This window comes from Lepidochelys kempii, chromosome 1 (genome assembly GCF_965140265.1).
Source record: "Lepidochelys kempii isolate rLepKem1 chromosome 1, rLepKem1.hap2, whole genome shotgun sequence".
Taxonomy (NCBI): domain Eukaryota; kingdom Metazoa; phylum Chordata; order Testudines; family Cheloniidae; genus Lepidochelys; species Lepidochelys kempii.
The window spans coordinates 323741663-323762967 of record NC_133256.1 but is presented as its reverse complement, the minus strand read 5'-3'; the positions used below and the strand labels follow the sequence as shown (position 1 = coordinate 323762967).

At 37.5% G+C, this 21305-nt stretch overlaps 1 protein-coding gene across 3 annotated transcripts in view; it reads right to left on the bottom strand.

The window, feature by feature from the left end:
- COG5 (component of oligomeric golgi complex 5) overlaps positions 1-21305 on the bottom strand; it is a 307456-nt gene that overhangs the window by 42061 nt on the left and 244090 nt on the right. For all 3 annotated transcript variants that reach the window (XM_073328456.1, XM_073328457.1, XM_073328458.1), the window contains 4 exons: positions 20648-20729; positions 17806-18010; positions 16091-16252; positions 14294-14393 (listed from right to left, as the gene is read on the bottom strand). In XM_073328456.1, the coding sequence (XP_073184557.1) occupies positions 14294-14393; positions 16091-16252; positions 17806-18010; positions 20648-20729 (549 nt within the window). The remainder of the gene's footprint in view (positions 1-14293; positions 14394-16090; positions 16253-17805; positions 18011-20647; positions 20730-21305) is intronic.

Here is a 21305-nt window from a genome sequence, read left to right as displayed (position 1 = left end):
GAGAAAGCTAGGCTGGAAGTGAAAAGTTTTTTCTCAGACCTTATTCAGCAGAAGTTGAGGGCTGACAACTCAGTACTGGGTAAATCTGCCATTCACTAAAGAAGTCACAGAAAGGCACTCTGTACTTTAAGACATCTGAGGGGATCTACCAGTTCCTATGTGGAGCCCAGGTCTGCATCCAGACAGGGAAAGCCATACACCAGTACCTGGGACCAGGCTGGGGACACAAACCAAGTCAATCCAAACATAAGCAGTGGATCCAGCCCTACATCTCCAGCTAAATGCCTTACCTTATTCCTGAGACTACCTTTGGACAGAAGATAAGTATGACCCCACAATCATTAAGTACTAAAAACCTAGTTGGAGTAACATGTAAGACTTTCATTCTTAGTATCCAGCCAAGAATTCTTTAAATACACAAATAGACAAAGTTGTAATCTGAAAGACCCTGCAACCTGTGCAAGACAAGACAGAATAACTGATTCAGAATAACTTTTTACATTTTAATGTTGTACTTGAGTAATGCAATAAGAAACTTTTGCCTAATTTGAGACTTAGTTTCCTGTAACTGATAATGAATGAAATGTTGCAAACTGAATGAAATGTAAATCTGCATTTTGGTAGGTTCTGTAGTACAATGCAGGAACTTACAGAATTGCATTATGTTGTCATATGGGGGGAGGGTAGGGATAGCTCAGTGGTTTGAGCATTGGCCTGCTAAACCCAGGGTTGTAAATTCAGTCCCTGAGGGGGCCATTTAGGGTCTGGGGCCAAAAATTGGTGATTGGTCCTGCTTTGAGCAGAGGGTTGGACTAGATGACCTCCTGAAGTCCCTTCCAACCCTGATATTCTATAATGGTATGTCCTATGGGGTTTTTAAAATTAATTTCTTGCTTTTTACAGGTAGTAATGAAAATAGAATTTAGTTTACTAAATGGGTGGAGTCTTGAGTTCTCCGTCTGGCACTATACTAAATGCTAATTAATTTGGACTTTTTCTGTAGGAAAAGTCAGCCTTCTCATAAGACTTTTCAAGAGTTTAGGACTTTGTTCAACTTGAATTTCAAGTGAATAATAGTCCCTACCATGTTTGATGGTGAGTCGGGGGGGAGGCGGGGGGGGGGGCCTAGTTTGCATTCTGTCTTGCTACCACTGCCCTCAAGGGTCAAAAAACCTGACCAAGGAGGCATGGTCAGTCTTGTACTAAAGAGCTAAGACCTTGAAGCAAGTATCTTCCACAGATGGTATTTTTACAGAACTCCATTTACTTTCCTTCTCCATCATAACCTACCTCTGCAAATCCCCTCTTTTAAAGGACTACCTAGTAGCATCATAATCTAGGAGGAGTGCTGAAGAGAGCTTAATCAAACTAAGACTGAAGCAGTGCCCTCCCAGCGGAGCATCTGATCTAGCTCTAGGATCAAGAGCATAATAGTCTGTGAAAGCATGACTTGAACTCCAATTGTTTGTCTGATATTTTTCAAGAATAGACACATTCCTGATGGTCATGCTCTTATAGAATGCACTTAATCCATCTGGTACTTGTACTTCTGCTTGATCATAATAAGTTATTATAAAACACAATCCATTCAAAGAGCTTCTGACTCAACAGGGCTAGGTCCTTCAATTTCTCCCCATAAGCTATAAATAATTGGGAAGATTTACAATTAGGTTTAGTGCTTGCAAAAGATGCCCTTTTATCATCTGACCTGTGTAATTTCACCACACCTGGCAAGAATAAAGAGTTTTTTTGACATCAGTTTATCTATTTATAAGAAAAATCTGCTGCCACTGAAAGCAAAAATTTTATGTGAGGTTTTAAAATCATATTAACTTTGTGGAATACAGTATAAATAGAACTGGCCATAAGCACCTGCAACTCACTCTTTCTCCCAGCTGATGTTCTGGCCACAAAAAGAGCCATTAGCGAAAAGAGTAGGTAATCTCCCAGAGTTTTAAAAGCTAAAAGTTAAATTCAAATGCCAAAGGTTTATGAGGATCCAGACAGGTGAGAATAAGTTTTACACATCTAATTTTTTTTAAAAGAGCTCATAACGAAAGAGTGAGAAGAGATCCAACAGCCTCAAATCCATAAATAACAATAGATGCTATATGAATATATCGATGACAAAGATAACCCTGAATCTTTCAGAAACCACCTATATTCTAAGATATGGAGAACAGAACAAGTCTCAGATTTCTCCTAACAATGTAAAACTACAGTATAAGTTTCTACTTCACCACATAGGACTCTCTTGTAGAAGGTCTGGATTCCAGAAGAAACTTTTTTACCCTTTCATAAAAAATGAAAACATTTATTTTCCACTGACTCAGAAACCTCAAGATACTGATAGGGAATCCAGCGCTCCTTTTGAGATGAGAGATCTGAAATTAATGGAAGAAAGTGGATTTCTTGTACATGGCTAATGGATCTGAATACCGCACTGACAAGAGTCACACTGGACCATTTAAAATCACCTGAGCTTTTTCTCAATTTATCGTTCATTTCCTCCAGTCCTAAAGACGTTAAAGAAAGGCAGATTGCAGCCTTCCTCTAATGGAAAAAGAAAATATTCCTCTCCAACTCCAACTGTTTGCTTGCCCTGGAACAAAACCTCTTGGACAAAATATTTAGTAGTATCTAGTGGTTTTGGGTGCCCAAATGAGAGACATGGAAGAGACCCTGATTTTCGTAAGATGCTTGGCACCCACCCTCTGAAAGTCAGCACCTGTAAGATATCTGGAAAATAAGGGGCACCCAAAAACTGAGGCACTCAAATTCACTAGTCACAATTGAAAATCTTGGCCCTTGCATTTGGTGTTTTGACAGTCTGAGGTTTACCCCATTGAACCAAAATGGAGAAAGCTGTGGAGGACTTCAGAGACAATTTGTGTTGATGCTGATACTTTTGACTAAAGCCATCTAATGAATTCTTCATACCTGCCAAGTTAATCACTGAAGGATGAATCCTGTTGTGATACACTATTCCCACAGGTGAATTGCCTCCAGCCTGCCTCTACTGGTTTCCCGCACACTGGACTATTTAGAACCAACCTTCACAAGGCAGAGGAAGTGCAGAGAGCCTCTACATGGCTGCTCAATCAATCCCACAGAGGGTTACAAGACACAGAAAGCCTTTAAGCAGGACCACTACAGTGGGGTGAATTCCACCGACACATAAAAAGCATAAGCAATTTATTTAATTACCATCTGTCTTTTTAAATGACTATTGATTCAGTCATGCATTAATTCAGTTTATAGTACTTCAATTACCATTTTTAAACTGAATTAGCAAATAAGCTTTACATTGTTAAACTCTAACTTGATATCTGGTGAGAGCTATTCCAAAATAATGAAAACTCCAAAGCCTCTGAAATAAAGTGATACACATTTAATTAAATTTACTTATTTAAATTCAATATGAATCATAGAGTTTAACTTGATATGAAACCAATGAAACCACATAATATGAAATGCTACAAGCATTGTGTAATCATGCTGTTTTTCTACCTGTTATCAAAACTAGATGCTAGATTTAAAGTATAATTTTTAGTCCACTCTACCAGCAAGATAAAATATAGTACATAGTACTCCATGATGTTTAATGCCTAGTTACACCTTTTCTGTATTTTAGCAAAGAGTGTCAAAAAATATTCCACATTTGTCATGCAAATCATGATCCAGATAGCACAGGAAAACATGAAGGAAATATATGAATATTTATCTCCTAATCTCTCTTTCTAAATCACTGCAAATTCATATGAAAACATACAAGATGTGAGTAAATTTTTCAAAAGCACCTGAAGTTACTTAGGAGCACAAAACCTTGGGCTCTGAAGTCACTTATCACATAGGCACTTGTGAAAATTTTACCCAGTATGACTAATTACTCTTTCCTAATGTACCTCTAATTACTTCCAATTTAGGCCCACTGCTATCTTTAGCTTTTAATATTTTGCTAAATTAATAATCTTTATGACATTATTTTAGTGTCAAATAGCTTGCCTGTGCATGATAGTTGAGCCTGCATTATTTAATCCTTTTAATGTGACAAATATTGAATTCATGTTTGTGTGTTTTACCATTTAAATAGCATAGATGCATGTTTTTCAATGACAGTCATGTCTTCCAATTACTTATAATAGACAGTATGGACTCTAAAAAAATTACATCTCAGACAAAAGTTGGGGGTGAAGGGAGAATAGTGCCTCATGGTACTGTTGGCTTGAGGCACAATCACTGACCAGTTGAAGCCTCCCCAGAAATGTCACTTTTATTATTGTTTTGGACTGTTTGCAAGTTCATTAAATTTCATTCTACATTCCAACAGTTCACTGTCGAATATTGTGAGACAAGAGGACTCGACACATTTGCCTAGAACTGTCAGACAAATCTCATTGTTGGAAGAGGTCCTGAATAATGATTCATCCTTAAACTGAAAAAAGCATGATTCCATTTAATTCAATACCACACAATACAAGACACGTTTTAACTTTCATAAGACCACATAATAAAAGTGACAACCAGAAATTTATCTTATGTCATTATGTTAAGGGTCTAGCAATATTTCTATTACAAATAAAGGTTTCAGAGTAGCAGCTGTGTTAGTCTGTATCCACAAAAAGAACAGGAGTACTTGTGGCACCTTAGAGACTAACAAATTTATTAGAGCTTAAGCTTTCGTGGGCTACAGCCCACTTCATTGGATGCATAGAATAGAACATAAAGTAAGAAGATATATATATATATATATATACACACATACAGAGAAGGTGGAAGTTGCCATACAAACTGTAAGAGGCTAATTAATTAAGATGAGCTATTATCAGCAGGAGAAAAAAACTTGTCGTGATAATCAAGATGGCTCAACTGTCTAAATGGGCCATCTTGATTATCACAACAAAAGTTTTTTTCTTCTGCTGATAATAGCTCATCTTAATTAATTAGCCTCTTACAGTTTGTATGGCAACTTCCACCTTCACTGTATGTATACATATATCTTCTTACTATATGTTCCATTCTATGCAATTTATGAAATGGGCTGTAACCCACGAAAGCTTATGCTCTAAATAAATTTGTTAGTCTCTAAGGCGCCACAAGTACTCCTGTTCTTATTACAAATAATGTCTCTGATGGGCTCATAAAATTTGCTCCAGCAAAAGGACCATTCTAAAACCAGTAATTTTTCTGACACTATGGATCTTCACTTTTTGTGCAGAAAGATATTACCTTACGTCATTATTGCATTGCATAAGCTTATGAATAAGTACTGATAGCTTAAACTGGTTATCAGCACAAACATGGATTCTATAAATGCTCCACAACTCAACTGAAATATGAAGAAGTAATGAATAAGCCTTGCAAGTACCATCACATTCTGATGACACCTAGGAAATAACAGCACTTTTTATACAGGATCAAACTTATCTGCTCCCACCTGAATCAAGAGAAAAACATTCCAGATCCAAAAAAATGGCCAATGTCTATTAATAGAACAGTCTATGAACATACTCTGAAATCTTACAGACTACCCTATGGGTACTTAAAGGTAATTATTATAGGCCTATTTCAAGCCACATCTATATTCTAGGATGTCAGGAAATCAGCACAGTACAAGCAAATGTGTAAAAGATAAAAACATCATAAAACAGTAAGTTAACTGAAATACATCCAATAGTTCAAAATTTAAAGGGACCTCCACCTACAGTTCACAACTGGAAACGGGCACAAAAGGAACAATCAGATAGTTATGTGTCCATTACATCATTAGCACTCACAAATTTGTGCGCACAAATGTTTGTTAATGTAAAACTCCAGGTGCAAAATCAGAGACCATTTTTAAAAACACAGATGCAATGTTTATGCAAAAGTTGATGTTCTAAAGTAGCCTCTGTAACTGCATCAAGGTGTCAATAACCCAGGGTATAGAGGGCCTTACCAGACCCTTTGCTTTTCTTTAGACTTGTTGTCAAATGAGATTGGTGTGGACTGATCATCTGGCACAAGGAAGCCTGTGAACCCTCTGCTACCTGTGAAAGGGTGCTCTAGGCTGTCCCACAACAGCCCCAATGCATATAAGAGGTTTAGTGATAGGCCAAGGATGTGTTCTGAGACCCACAGCTGTAGTGTCTCTAAAACCCCAGTGAAGGGGCTGTGAAGCTGTAGCCGCTTCTATACCAGCTGATGGGCTGAATGAGCAAGAACTCTTTTGCCAATACAAGCTACATCTCCACTAGAGGTGTTTGCTGATATAGCTATACTGGTAAACCCTTGATAGTGCAGACAAGGCCTTAGACTTTTTTTCATTTCCCAAAGGAGAAAACAGAATTGTGGTCCCCCTACAACAACAGTTTTCAGTTTCACTAGTCTTGTTAGTTTTTGTTTTTTTCTCAAACTGTTTGACAGAAAAGGGGGAAGTAACAGGGGGCATCTATTAAGCTAGAAACTTTCTGCCCTATGTCTTCCTAAACAGCAAAATCCTGCTGAACCTAAAGTTAAGGGCTCAAAAAAGCTCTTATTTCCATATATCCTGTTTTCTAAGAAGTTACATAACTGAATAGTCTGAAAGCCAATCACTTGTACCAGGGTCTTTTTTATTCTCAACATTTTCTTTTTAAATCACCCTTTCCTTTTACATTTTTGCTCTCCTTAATAATCTTAGTGGCTGAGCCACAATCTTCCATTACAAACTCTGGGTCAGTCATGGTTCTTTCATCATTGTAGATTCTGTATAAATACTTCTTGCATTCTGGCTGTGAACAAAATAATCCACTGCACATATTTAGCTCTTCATTCCCTTGATTCATCATGTCACACACTTTTTCCTTTACAAATGACATTGTGAAATTCCATTTAAAGATGGTGTTGCTTTCTCGGTTCAGAGTTTAAGCTGAAGTAATTGTTATTTTTGCATTCCACATTGGCTTTTTAGCATTTTCTTCCCTTAATCTCTTCTATGAAATGATACTTACACAATAAGTAAAAGCAGCGATCATTCTAGATTACGTTTAAAAATTTAAAACAAAAAGGAATAACAGAGGCCATTTTATTGGCTCTCACCCTCTGTGGAAGATCAATGAAGCCATAATTACCAAATTATAGTAATTACCATAATTACCAAAAATGAGAATTTTCTAAATTACATTAACCAGAGGCATATACCACACCTTGTGACTACCAACTATTTGACTCAAGACTGAGATGAAGAATCAGATGCTAATTATCACAAAAGTTTCTGACAATGGATGGGTGGATATGCAGGAAGGTGGCTTCTCCATTGATGCTCAGTAATTACTTTCCGGTTGTTTTTTTTTTTTTAAACCATACTTTGAGACAAGATCAGCTTTTTTGCAGTAAATTTAAAAGTTGAAAAGATATTTTCTGGAAATGTATAAAAATGTCCATATCCTCCTCAAGCTTAAAGGAAGAAAATAATTTGTTACGACTGGTTCTGAATGCTGGCCAGTAGGTCAAAGACATTTAAGAACAAGGTGTTAATGCTACATACCTGTTAAAAATGGGAAATTGAAAAAAAAAATCACTGTTACTGGCAGCAAGGGCTTAATAATTTGCAACAATATTAAAGACCACATTTGTAGTTCAAGGCATTACCTAAGGGAAACACAGAGCTTTTCACCTGCCCATCAAGTTCAAATATAGTACAAGTCTGTAGACTAGGTGAGATAAAATGATTGTCTCAGTTTTGTTCCTAATGGACAGGTATCCACTTAGTAAAACCACCACAATGTGTTTCTCTAACTGGCAATCTTATTGGCAGTCTCAGTAAGGAGACCAGTGATAGAATGACTTTGAGACAAGATATACTCCTCACTCCAAGAACTGGTCTCTCTAGAGAAATACTGAAATGCAACGGCAGGAAAATACACTGAGCCAAACCTGTTCTGTGGGTAAATGAAGACTTCATTCAAGAATGGCAATCGTGGAATTCCCTTTGAATTACATATTCTTGTTAACTGTAAATAACGTATTTGGAGTTGAGATACTACAGCGATGGGCAGTCTAAAAATACCTTAAATGATAGACAGATGGCTGAGGAATATCTGTCCATCTGGATATTAAACTCACTAAAAATAGGACATTAAATTAAAGGAGGCATTAAAGTGCACTAGCATCCAATGCTACATAAACTGTATTGGCATAAAAATGTATTGGATTAAGGAAACCAATGGAACAGACTTACTATTCAAGGTACCTATGCTATCAATCCAACAACATTTTGAGTTGCCAAGTACTCACCACCACCCCAGAGTGTATAATCTGTGCTCTTTCCTGGGTCTCAACTATGCACTTGTGTTAGATAGGTTGGTTGAAAATCGTGGCTCAGTCACTTATGGCTGATAAGGGATACAGAAGGAAAGTTACATAGAGGGAGCATACCTCTGAAATATCCCTCATTTTCAGTGATGTTGCTTTTAGCTCCAATAAGTGCCGGCTCTAGGTTTTTTGCCGCCCCAAGCAAAAAAAAAAAAGGGTGGCCAGAATGCCGCCCCTGGAATTGTGCCACCCCAAGCACATGCTTGCTTTGCTGGTGCCTAGAGCCAGTCCTGGTTCCAATATTATATATGTTCCACAGAAACTTGGCATCTCCCTCACATTTACCGTTTACACCAGAAATAAAGAACTACTAAACTGAGGTTATAGAAAGAATTTTATACTGAAGGATGGAATCCCGCAGCATATTAAGTTTCACACATGAATAATTTGTTTGTGCCCCTCATTCTGGGCCTTTCTTTGACAAACATTGTGCCCCACATTTGGGCATTGGCTATGATAGCAAGTGAAGTCCTGAAGCAAGTGAAGCAGTCACAAGGTTTTATTGCTTCACAGATTCTTAAGTAACAGAGTTCAAAGACATGCACTAACATCAGAGCAACAGCGCAGATCAGTTTTATTGCATAGCCTTGCCATAGACAAGACAGACACATTTTGCCAATGTGAGAAGTGAGAAGTATCAGAGAAATTAGATCCTGCAGAAGTTGATAGCATAATTCTCTCGACCTGCCAAGAAAATCAAGTGGGTGAGTTGATTTTTACAACTCTGCCTCTGCAAATTATTCTATTTGTTTGTTCATTGGTCAAAAGACACCAGGCCAATTTGTACCTGCCTGTTAAGTCTTGTGCGGGAGGGGGAGGGGGGATGAGGGAGGAGGCAGCAAGCCAGAGCCTCCATAGCAATGACAATAAGATAGAAGGTGTAACAGTGGGATTCTGATTTAAATTAATACCAATGCCTGACAGGATGATTGTGACTTTGGAAAAAAAATAATTGAAAGAGGTCCCTGGGTTCAAAAGGCATGAGAACCACATCTTCTCTCGGCAACTGAACTTTCATGCTCACAGTACAACACGTTTTATCTATGTGCAAAGGGTGGGTGCGTTAGTGTATTTTAATCCACCCACATGCACAGCTGAACAGAAATAGCACCAAAGTAAAAGAACATACAGTACTTACATTACCACTCACAAACTGTGAGCTAACTGAAATCATCACTCAAAATGAAGGAAGAATGAAGAAAAAAAATCTAAAAATACTCTAGGCAATAATCTGCACTGGGAAGGGGACAGACAAGATAACCCAACATGTCTTTTCAATCTAATTTCTCTAAAAATCTTTGGATCTTGGAATTTATTTTTCTGCATTATCTAACATGTATACTGACAATGGTATGAATTTAGACCAGGGTTTCCAAAACGTACAAGCTTTTGGCCTTTTCAGGGACAAATGTTTCACCACCCTCTCTTCCCAAGACCTCTAGTTCGAACCATGAACACAAGAAACATGTCTAACTGCAATCAGACCAAAACGGAACTTTAATTATAAAGGAATCGCAACATTTTAAATCCATTCAAAATTCAGTGCAGTAGATGAGCCGACTTGTTGGTGAAAATTGCGCCCCGGGAGGTTGAACTGGAAAAATACACTTTTGCTTCAGCTTCAATCAGCAGGTGATTGTGACACTTTCATTTTTTCACAAGCAGCAAAGAGAAACCTGACTTGCAGAGATTTAAGGACAAAGTGGGATGAGAACTTTCAAGGCTTCTGCTCCTAAAGCTGGGTTTGCCTCCACCTTCAGAGATAGCCAAAAGTTAAGCTCCTGGCTAGGGAAAGTCATGACCGGGACATGTCGCTGGAAAGGCCTGTCACTGTGTCTTAGAAAAGCGCAGTTATTGCTACCAGCTCTATGGCATCTTATGAAGAGGTTGGTGAGCCACCTCTTTCCCTTCTGTGGGTCTGCAAGAAGTAATTTCATAGGTGGTTCTGAAATTCCCTGTGATACAGATTTATGAGTCCCTGATGGTTGCCAACCAGCTCCTCAGTTCCGTGAAGTCTAAAACAACAGGAAATGACTAAAAGTTTCCTCTCTGTGCTCAGGAAATACAACTACCAACTTTTCTGATTTACTTTCCTACTCTATCGTGCGCAGACAGAAAATTCCTATTTCCAGCTCTGGAGAGAAGAGTTCAGATCTTTTTGGAAACCAATGATGTCAGCCAGGCTGACTAAGTGAGCCGCCCAACATGAATTATCAAAGGTATTAGCAAGTGAAGAAGGATGATCACTCTACAAATCTGTACTTCTGCTCTTAATTCAGAGTCAAGTTAGTACTTTATCTCATGTGAGACACCTCACAAGGAATTGCTAGTGAAGGAAACCCATGTCAACACAGAACAAAGCAAAGAGTCAAGAATTTAGTGAAGTTCACTCCTTTAATTGCTTCGCAAAGGACACGATAGAGCAGTGGTGCCCAACCTTATTACACAGGAAGGCCACATAAATCTAAGCACATCCTCATGTGGGCCAAACAGATTCTACATATTTTAATAAGATTTAAAGTCACCTGAATTGATTTATATTTTAAGTTCAGCTTGTTTTGTATGTATTTAGCTAAGCTGTTTCTATGTACAATATTGTCTGTTTACACATGTGTGTAAACTAAAATGATATAAACATGACAACAAAATGCTAATGAAATGGCCGTTAATATACTGTGTTGAAGCAGGTCACAGGCCTTCTGAAATGCTCTGGTGGGCCATATACAGCCCGCGGACCTTAAGTTGGACACTCCCATCACAGAGAATAAGAGAAGCCAGCATGGCCTCTATAAAGAAAAAAACATGCCTTTCTAATTTAATAGCATGCCAATGTAATAGTTAATAAAGGCAAACCAGTTGACAATTTATTTAGTCTTTCAGTCTTTTGCAAAGTCCTTCACAAGAGGCTATTAAGGAAATTAAGGAGCCATCTGATGTCATAGATTAGAAATTGGCTATGAAACAGAAAACTAAGAGTAAGACTAAAAGGGTCAATTTTCAACATGGCAAAAGGGTAACACTGGGAGCTCAAAGGTTCTATACTAGATTCATGCTAGGTACTGTTTCATATATTTATTAATGATCTAGAAAAGAATGACCAGAATGCTGGAAAAATTTTCTGCAGACAAAATTATTTAGATTAATCAAAATTAGATATTGCTACTATTACTAATAAAAGAACAGTTAGGAACTTCAGAGAGACGTCACAGCACTAGGTGAATGGGAAACACAATGGAAAATGAAATGCAGTGTTGACAAATACACCAAAATCTGAATTAGCTACATGCATTGCTAGTTTCTAAACTAAATGTACAAACTCAGAGCATCAGTGAGAAATAGGGTGACCAGATGTCCCAATTTCATATAGTCTGGATATTCAAGGCTTTGTCTTATGTAAGTGCCTTTTAACCCCCACCCCCATCCTGATTTTTCACATTTGCTAGTGAGAGAGCATCTTAATTAAAAAACTCTGCTCAGTGAGCAGCAGTTGTGTTAAAAAAAGCAAACAAAACATCAGAATGTATAGAGAATGACAGAAAAACATAACACCTTCACCAGGAATATGATATTCAGTTCTGGCCACCTGCTCTCTCTCATATCTATAACAACATAAAATCAACTCAAAATTGAAACAAAATGTTATGATCAATCCAAAACAATTTTTTTTACTGAATTTTCTTTTGAAGAACTTTGACATTTTTGGGGTTTGTTTCAATTTGGAATTAAACCATATTTCAAAATCTCAAAATCCTTTATAAAACAGAATTTCCATCCTCTGAACAGCTCTAGTTCTAATGCACCTTTGCAAGAGAGAAATTTTTCAATAGAACCATCAGAATCATACTTCACACACACTAGAACCTGTGCAGCACCTCAGCTAACTCATCAAGCTGAAATGCTAAGTAGTCGTTTATCTTGGGTTTGGAAATCTGTTGCTTTCAGACATTCTCAGCCATAACTCTAGTGTGAAGTGAATCAGTGTTATTTGACAGAGGCACTGTTTGCCATCTGGTAGCTGCTTCAGGTCCTAGAAGTTTTGATAATATGAATACTGAGTAGGCAAAAATAAGATTTTTCTGTAGTTGTATAGTATACGATTTACAGTGTTGCATGGTTTGTAGAAATACTAGAAAATAGGCCCGACGGACATAAGTATTCTCTCATACTGCCAGTTTGAGTAAATCAGATCTCTTGATTTTTCAAGGTTTCAAGTTTGTTCCCCCAAAACTCCTCGGATTTATCTTCCCATGATGGATGCTCAGTTGCTAAATAAAGCAACAAAGTTGAAGGCTTCATGCTCTCTCACCTAGCACTTCAGAACACAGTGTGGTTTCAAACCAATTGATGTAAAGCCACACATTATCATACTTTTGCATTTTCTTTTTTTCCTTTTTGAGTTGTCTTTGGAACAACATGCTGCTTTACTAGGCACGAAATGATCCATCTTTCTGAATAACTCAGCCAGAAATGAGCTCCAACAAAGACTGGGTAGCGTGAAATATTCTCATAGGAGGCACGGTGCCCATTTGCAGCTGACATGTCTGGTGTCCAGATCATTGACATGTGGGCACAGGTATTTTGTGTTGTACAAAGTAAGTGATATTGTTAATGTGGCTTGTGCTGTATTGTAACAGGTAAATCCAAGCACACATACAGAGGTACAAGTTTGCTGTTTTATTTTCAAAGGCTATAGCAACCTACTTCTTGCACTAATATGCACTGACAGTCTAGCTGGAGTTATAAAATCAGAACATAGTGACTCTAAAGGGAGGCCCCATTATAGGGCTTTATGTTGTGTATCAATTTAAAAAATCATTTAAGTGTATTAATTATTTTCAAAATGTTAGCTTTTCTGCATGACCTGCCATGGACCAATCCCCTACCATACCCTTCAGTCTCCTTGAGGTTGCCCAGCCCACATTTTGGAAAACCCTGATGTAAAGCATTCAGTAGAAATGGTCACTTGGCAACCAAAATATTTACCAATGCTTTTCAATTTTTTACAGCCCATTCAAGTATGGTACATGCCTGAAAGGTAAACAGAACCCTAATAGCAGAGGTATTTTATAGTAAATTGCTGTGTAACTGTATCAGCAGGCATCCACTATCAAGTTTCTGTCACTGAATGAACATTACAGTGCAGTACTTGAATTTCAGTGAAATCTGATCTGCCTACAGAACTAGAGCTGTTTAAGAAAATACCTCACTAACACATGTAAGTAACCAAAACAGCCACTTACATTGTGTATAAAAAGTTTTCCTATTGCAGGAAGAAGGTTTTTTAAAATTTAAACTGATGTTTGCAACAAAAGTATGAAAACACTGACATCAGAACTCATGGGAAAATTGTACATATATTTAAAAAACCAAAATGGTTCCTCTTACAATTCCAATCACTATACTTCCAAATGTTGGTTTCTTGCTGCTCTACTGCTGTCCAATTTCACACTAGGTAGCAGTGCATGGCAAATAGTCAGGAATGTGTGACATGACAATAACCAAGCTCAAAATTGAGCACCATTTAAATGCACACTTGTGAAAAATATGCCTGAATTTTGATCCAAATAAGGGTCCCAAACTGAAAATTTTATTTGCATGTACTAGGATTTAAATACAACAAATAAGAGGTATTATTTAACAGACAGACCATCAAGTGTTAGTAGCCATTACACTAAATTTTAATTCCACTGCAAAACAACTAAAATCCTGACATTTCAGTTTATAGTCAACAGGGCAAGTTCTGCTTTGACTTACATACACACAAATCCCACTGCAGTCGATGGGTCTGCATGGGTGTAACCAAGAGCAGAATTTAACTCAAAATGCATTCAATACAATGGAAAGTGCATTCAATAGTTTTATGTACTAGGATTCCAGTGCCGTTATTTTAATAAATCTGTGACAAAAAGAAAACACTGTATCTTTAAAAACATTATTTAGAAATTGAAAAATTACTTACAAGCTGCTCAGATTTTACACCATATAGTTGTATGGTCTTTGCCACGTTTTTTGAAACAGCTAAACTGAGGTTTGGGTCCACAGCAGCCACATTTAACTCGCTAGAAAAAAAGGAGATAGATCCTAATTAAAACTAAATAGTCCAGATTGTAACAAATGAACTATTAATAACTAGTAACATGGCATGTCAGTTGGAGGAGAATAGTATATACAACCAAAACTCTATGAGGCACAATGGTTCAATTTACAGTTTAACAAGTCTATTCAGGAATTTTATGAGCAGAGTGTATCACTTCCCATTCTGATGCTAAGAAAGAACTCACAGTGAGTAAATTCGGTACTGCAGCATGTATGCTAAAATGATACTATTCCCATTGGGTTCAAAATATTGACTTCAATGCATTACTTGGCAAGCAGAATTTGGTAGAGGCAAGCACAGAGCCATTCACAGATGAGGCTGAGAGTAAACTATGCAGAGATTCCAAGGTGCGGTCTTTGTTTGTCACAACTAATAGGCTTTACTGTAAGCACAATATGCAGTACAAGGGACCCCAAAATAGATGGAAGACAACAAACTGAAGAAAACAACAAGAAATTATGGTCCAAATCACTTCCTGGGGAATCCCTGTAGGAGGATGAGCGCTGACTCCTCAGCACTATTTCCCTCACCCTCCTGGAATCCCACAGAAATCCATCTGCTAGGGTTCCATCTACAAGGAGCTCTGCAGAAATTTGAGGGCAAGGATAGAGATAGCTATCCAAGCAGCATTATCCCCCTATGGGTCATGTTGCCAGAGGTAATCCTCCAAGCATTGGGGAGATGTGAAGATTCACAGAATTGGGAAGCCTCACCCTTAGAGAACTTCACAGGGCCCTAAACTTCACTAGCTAGACAACTCAGTTTTCCTGTCCTTTGTGAAGTTATCCTACTTCCTCTGCAAGATGGGGCATCAGGGCCATAAATATGTGCAATACAGTCCAAACCAGCGATACTGAGTCAGAGGCTCGGGAGCCGCAAGTGGCTCTTTAATGTGTTTCCTGTGGCTCTCTGCACCACATTAATTTAAAACACTGTGTGATTTACTGTGGCTCTTTTGGGTAACGTTGATTGCTAATTTGGCTCCTGAAGTCTGATTATCACTCGTCCAAATCCTAAAATGAGATGAGCCCTTGTAATTCCGACTGAAGACAACAAGAGCTGTAAGAGTTCAGCATTTTTCACAATATTAACACATCCAGTAAATTACATAGAATGCTACCTATTTGGACTGTTTGGACCAGTCCTTGCTAAATAGACTAAAACACTGAAATCAGGGATTAATGAAAATGTTCCATTTGTGATTTAAACATTTCAGTTTACTTTTTCTAACTGGGATATTCCTCTTCATTTACTATTCTTGTTATTTCATTCTTTATGCAACAGATTGTTTTAATCAGAGATTTAGTTTATAGCCAAGCAAATATCTTCCCTTTCGTATATTCAGAATAATTTAGTTGTAACACATTTACACTAGATTTAAAATTGCTCTTTCTTACTGGATTTTAAGCACAATCATGTGAGTAAAATTACTTATGTGCATGCTTGCAGACAGCAGACCACATATGAATATTTCAGAATTACTCCTGCACAACAAGAATCAACAGTTGAACCCTGATTTAATTTCAGTGCTAATAACTTCTATAATTAAAGGGGAAATCAAACATTTACTGTTAATGAAGTTTCATTTCCACAATTTTAATATAGAAAATAAAAAGACATGGTGCAGATTACATGTTGCAATATATTATAACCACTTACCTTGCTATAGTTTTAATGATGCTGTCCAGTTCATCAGTGGAAGGAGGATTCCGACCCCCAGGGGGAAATACAAGGTTGATGGGGTCAAAGAGTCGAGATAATGACTTTGACAAATAAGCAGCTTCATAAGGTTGTAATGAGTCTTTCAAGGCTTTTTCTGAACTGTGGGCATAAAACAGCATTATCATTTTCTAAAGTTGAAATATATAGTAGCAAGTTGAGGCTGGGACTCCTCTAGAGCTTATAAACTCTGCAGGAGCCAGAGAGCTATATATAGCACCCAGAAGATACTTTTTCCCTTGAAGTAAATAACTGTTCAGTTAGCGTCCCTACATAGTTCAACACAGCTCTGTGCACTAGCTCCCCATGAGGCCTATTGTATGAAACAACTTTGGCGTCCCTAAACCAAGTTATTCTTGAGATATGCAACATTAAAAACATGAGGAAAGTGTTCCAAAAGTGGGATCAGAGCCTTTTTCTGACGTCACATATCTCATAACAGATGGCCTGAGCCCCACCCAGAGCATGCTAAAAAATTCTCCTCTGACATGGAGCTACCTATATAAAACACCAGGGGAAAGGACCATTTTTGTGCTGGCTTCAATATTAAATTTTAAAACTACATTTAATATACTTCCATCATTACAATTCCTATTAGTGAAAATGATTCAATAGTAGCTACTATGTAAACTCTACCAGTGGAATTATGACTTTTATACTTAGGAACAATAGGATCAATGTGCCGGGTGGGATTTTCCAAGGGACTTAGCACTGACCTTACTTGCTTTCACTGAAGTCAACGGTAAAACTCCCGTTACTTCAATCGGAGTATAGGTAAGCCCATGCACAGCACTTTTAAAAATCTTATCCTACATATTTATCCTATTGCTCATAAGTCAGAATAGATTTATTCACCAGTGTCAAACCTAATCGTCTCCATATTTAACATGTAAATCATGTACATTCTAGGATGTAAAACAGATATGGTGAGAATCATTAGGAACTGAGTATCTGCCACTCTGTAGTGATTGTGGTACCACAAAATACAGAAAGACACTATAGTAATTGCATTCACACCAGATAGGCAAATGGCGACTTTTAATCATTCCCGTTTGCTCTGTCTACAGCTATACACAGAGGTAAAGACAAAACTAGCTACAAGTACTTTTAGCAGAATTGTGAATGACAGGACAATCCAATGTAGTTAATTGCTTAATCTGACAAAAATGACACAGATCAAAAACATGAAACTTAATGTGTCTTCATTTTATTTTACACACACACACACACACCAGTTGATAGAAAGACTGCTGAACAAGTCCTTAAAATTCTAGCTCTCCTGCAGGGGACTTCCTGCTTTGTGAAGCTGAAAAACCCTGAGTTCTTGTCTATAAAAACTCCCTTCTTGCAGGATGGATGTCGGCAAAGTGAATGAGAGGAGTGCGAATTTGTAAAATGCTCTAATGTGTTGCACTCTAACTGCCCCAAGTAGGCCTGGCTGGCACACTCTGAAAGGTGCCTAGTTTATGTGCACAAACCAGGCACCTTTTTGAGCATGGCAGCAGGGTCTACATGGGACAGTTAGAGCACAACATGTTAGAACACTTTACAAATCACACCCCTCCAGTGTGTTTTGCTGCACCATGCAGACCAGACCTATGGCTCTAGGTTTGTATAGTTATCTCGTCAGATACAGCGGTTTGTGCTCAACATACTCATAATCCTGTTTCTTTTGCATGAAAATGTCATGTGTATCTTCTTCCATCTGTTGCAGTTCAGCAAAGAGATCTGTATTTCCACTTGAATTAAAATTTCTTTGAATATTTTGACTATATTGTTGTAGGCGCTTCCACAAGTCATTATAAAGTCTCAGTAATTTAGGATATTCTCCTTCAAAAGCTTGCTTCAAAAATACAGAGGCTGTAAAACAAAACAATAAACAGCATTTATTATGATCTTCCAAAGTAGCCTCTTGGATAAAAATAAATAGCATGGATCTTAGCACTTAAATCAGTACATTCCTATACAATAAAACTGAAGTATTACTATATCTACAATTAATATCATTGTTGTAAAAACTATCACAGTACAAATATAAGTGTCTAAAACACTGTAATGCATCCCTCCACAATCTGAACGCTGAACATAAAAACCTTGCCTTGTACAATAACCATCCCAGCTATGTTATCTAGCATTTCATGACCAAATTATTATTTTATTACTGTTACTATTTATTAAGCACAACAGTGTGCTGGGTTGCATATCTCTAAAGCACTTTTCAACGTTAGTTTTGCAACAGAAAAATCTATAGTTTTGTTTCATTTTCAAAGCACATTTTTAAAGGGACACAGATAATTTGAAGTAGGCCCAAATCTTTAACAAACCTTAAAGTTATTGTTACAAGCTGGTGGGAGAAGCCCTTCAGATTTAAATAGCTGAAGTGTTCTGCTTTTACACATACTACTTTTTTTAAAAAGAAGATTAAAAAACAACTGCACGTTTGTCAAATAAAGAACGATAAAACGAGCTGAGAAAGCAGTGTTATTTTCAGCCCCGGAAAGCATGCCACAAAAAGTGGAAAGCGAAACAAATTTAGAAGAGTTTAAAAAAGGTTGACAATATCTGTGCTCTGACACCACCTGACTTTAGGGATTCCACCAGAATGTTTTAGGTGAGTAGAAAATTGGCCCTTTAATATGGTGGCCTTCAGGGTCTGAACATATGCTTCAGTTCATCCATTCACACCTTTACACTTCACCATCTGAACCATTTTTTTTACTCATATGCATTTTTTCATTTTGACCATTGTAAGGTCCGTATTTTTTATTTCCATAGTAATTAGATATTTCATTGTGGTGAGCTGATGTCTGTAATAGTTTCTTCCCCATAGCACAAAAATAGGTGCTGGACTGTTATTCTTTTATTGTTTACACTTTGTCACACATTTATTTTCTTCTCTACGCCTAATGGCCCAGTCTTGCTCCCACTGACGCAAACGTGAGTTTTATGATTTATGTCAGTGGAAACAAGATCTAGGCCCTACTCTACATATACAAAGTAAAAAAACATTGCTGAATATTAAATACTAAATGTCTCCTAGCCCTGGGGACAGAAGTCAAGACATTTGTTTGGCCTTGGTTTCCCGTAAAAATGTATGGGTTTTTTGCTGTCCCTTTTTATTTCACTAGTACCATGCTACTTTAAAAGCTAGTCTTTCTTTTTAAAACACTTTGGTGAAAAGTGCTTCTGCCTTTAGTTTAAAAAAAATATTCCAGACTTTTGGAGTTCTTTGCACATTTCAATGTTAAATATGCAGCTTTCTGTAAACCAAAATATTTAAAAAAAAAACAAAACTGACTACACACTGCATGCATTATTGCCTGAAAACTCACATATACTGAAAAAAACAAAACAGCATTTGCAGCATAAACATCCTGCTTTCACCAAACTTTTATTTAAAAATAACTCTAACAAGTATAAGAAGCAAAACAGTGGTGTTTTGATTAATAACTGTGTACTAAATTGCTAACAGGACAGAAAAGTTACCTCAATGTTGAAATAAAAATTGTGCCTATCGCTGTCACCGTGATACAGTCTTAGGCCCTATCCTGCAAACACTTATGCACATGCTTAAGTTTAAGCACATAAGACTCCTATATTTGCTGGATCGTATGAACCTAGGTACCTCTCTTATAGGTAACACATAAGACAATCTATAAAACAAATATGTTTTTAATATAGTTGAAGAAATTTCCTTCTGGAATCACCTAGTTACTTAGCAACTCCTAAACAGAAACCAAGCAGCTACTTCCTCAAATTAATAATGCTGCTATTGTAGCCCAAATTTTTAAAGGGATATCATAATGACTGAGCCCACAGAGATATAAGCATATGCATGTTGCACCTCATTCATATGTACTAAGATTAGGGATTTGCGAGCTTCACATGAATGTAAAGGGTATTTTTGTGAATGCATCCCCAGTATTTAACTTTGACAATTCAGCCAGTTGCCTGCTACACTGCTATTTACTGGCAATAGTGCTGTCTAATGTTTATGACTCTTCCTCCACTTAGCATGACATTTGTACAGCATATTTTGTGTTTTCAGAATCCTGCACCAAGATTTTCAAAAAAAGCTCAGCTTTGCTTTAGGTGCAAGTGGCCAGGTTTTCAAGATTGCTCAGCACCCAAGAGCACAATAAGAAAATAACTGCTCTTTTAATCAGGTTAATGTTTATGGTTTTGGCTGACCTATTCACTTTTGGCTTCTGGAAGTATAATCCATTATTCCACAAATTTCTCCCCTCCACCATGCCACTGCCAAAAAAGGGATATTTTTATATTGGATGATGAATATTAAATAAAGCAAAGTACATATTTTCCTGAATGCACAATAAAAGTCTGGGGAATGGAAATATATGTATGAGGAGTAACAGGAGAAACCACAGCTGCAGATCGGATAGCTGGAAATAACAAGCAATGGTTTATTGAATTTACATATTTTCAGACTAACTCTCAAAGACATCACAAATCACACATGTTAAAGACAACACTTACAGTCTGTTGCCATCTGAAATTGAGAGGAAAGAGTCTGAGTTACTGCAGTCCAAAATGTGTACAAAATATCTGACTGGCCTTCCTGGGATGGGGGAAGAAAAAGAGAACAAAAGTTCAAAATATGTCATAGGCCTAAAAAACTGCATATATTACATCATAATACATTTGCCAGAAAAAGATTCCCTGGCCATCCCAAGTGTTTTAATAAACTCCTACTTTGTATTTATTTTTTAGAACACAATATACAAAAAACTGCAAAATATAAACATTATGGTCATCAGTAGGGAGGGGCCAACTAGTGTGAGCAAACAAAAATAAATGCAGCCCTCAAATGCAGTCTTTTCTCTGGGTTTGGGAGGTCACTTCTCAATGCACTTCTTGCTGGTAATGGGTCTTCTAGGGATAGGGGCGAGGGTGGGGACAACTAGTTCAGAACCTCCAGAACCTAACGGGAATGAGAGAGCTATTCCTCCTCTCTCCTTGTGAAACAGTCCATTCTAAAGCTTCTGAAGTATGATGCACTCTGCTATAACTTCCAAAGATGCCCATATGATCATTCAGACTAAGAGACTGCAGTCAAACCCACAGATCCCTCACCACCAGGACTTGTTGCCAGGAGGGGATAGTGGTGTACCCAGCTACTGCCAGCAAGGCAGAC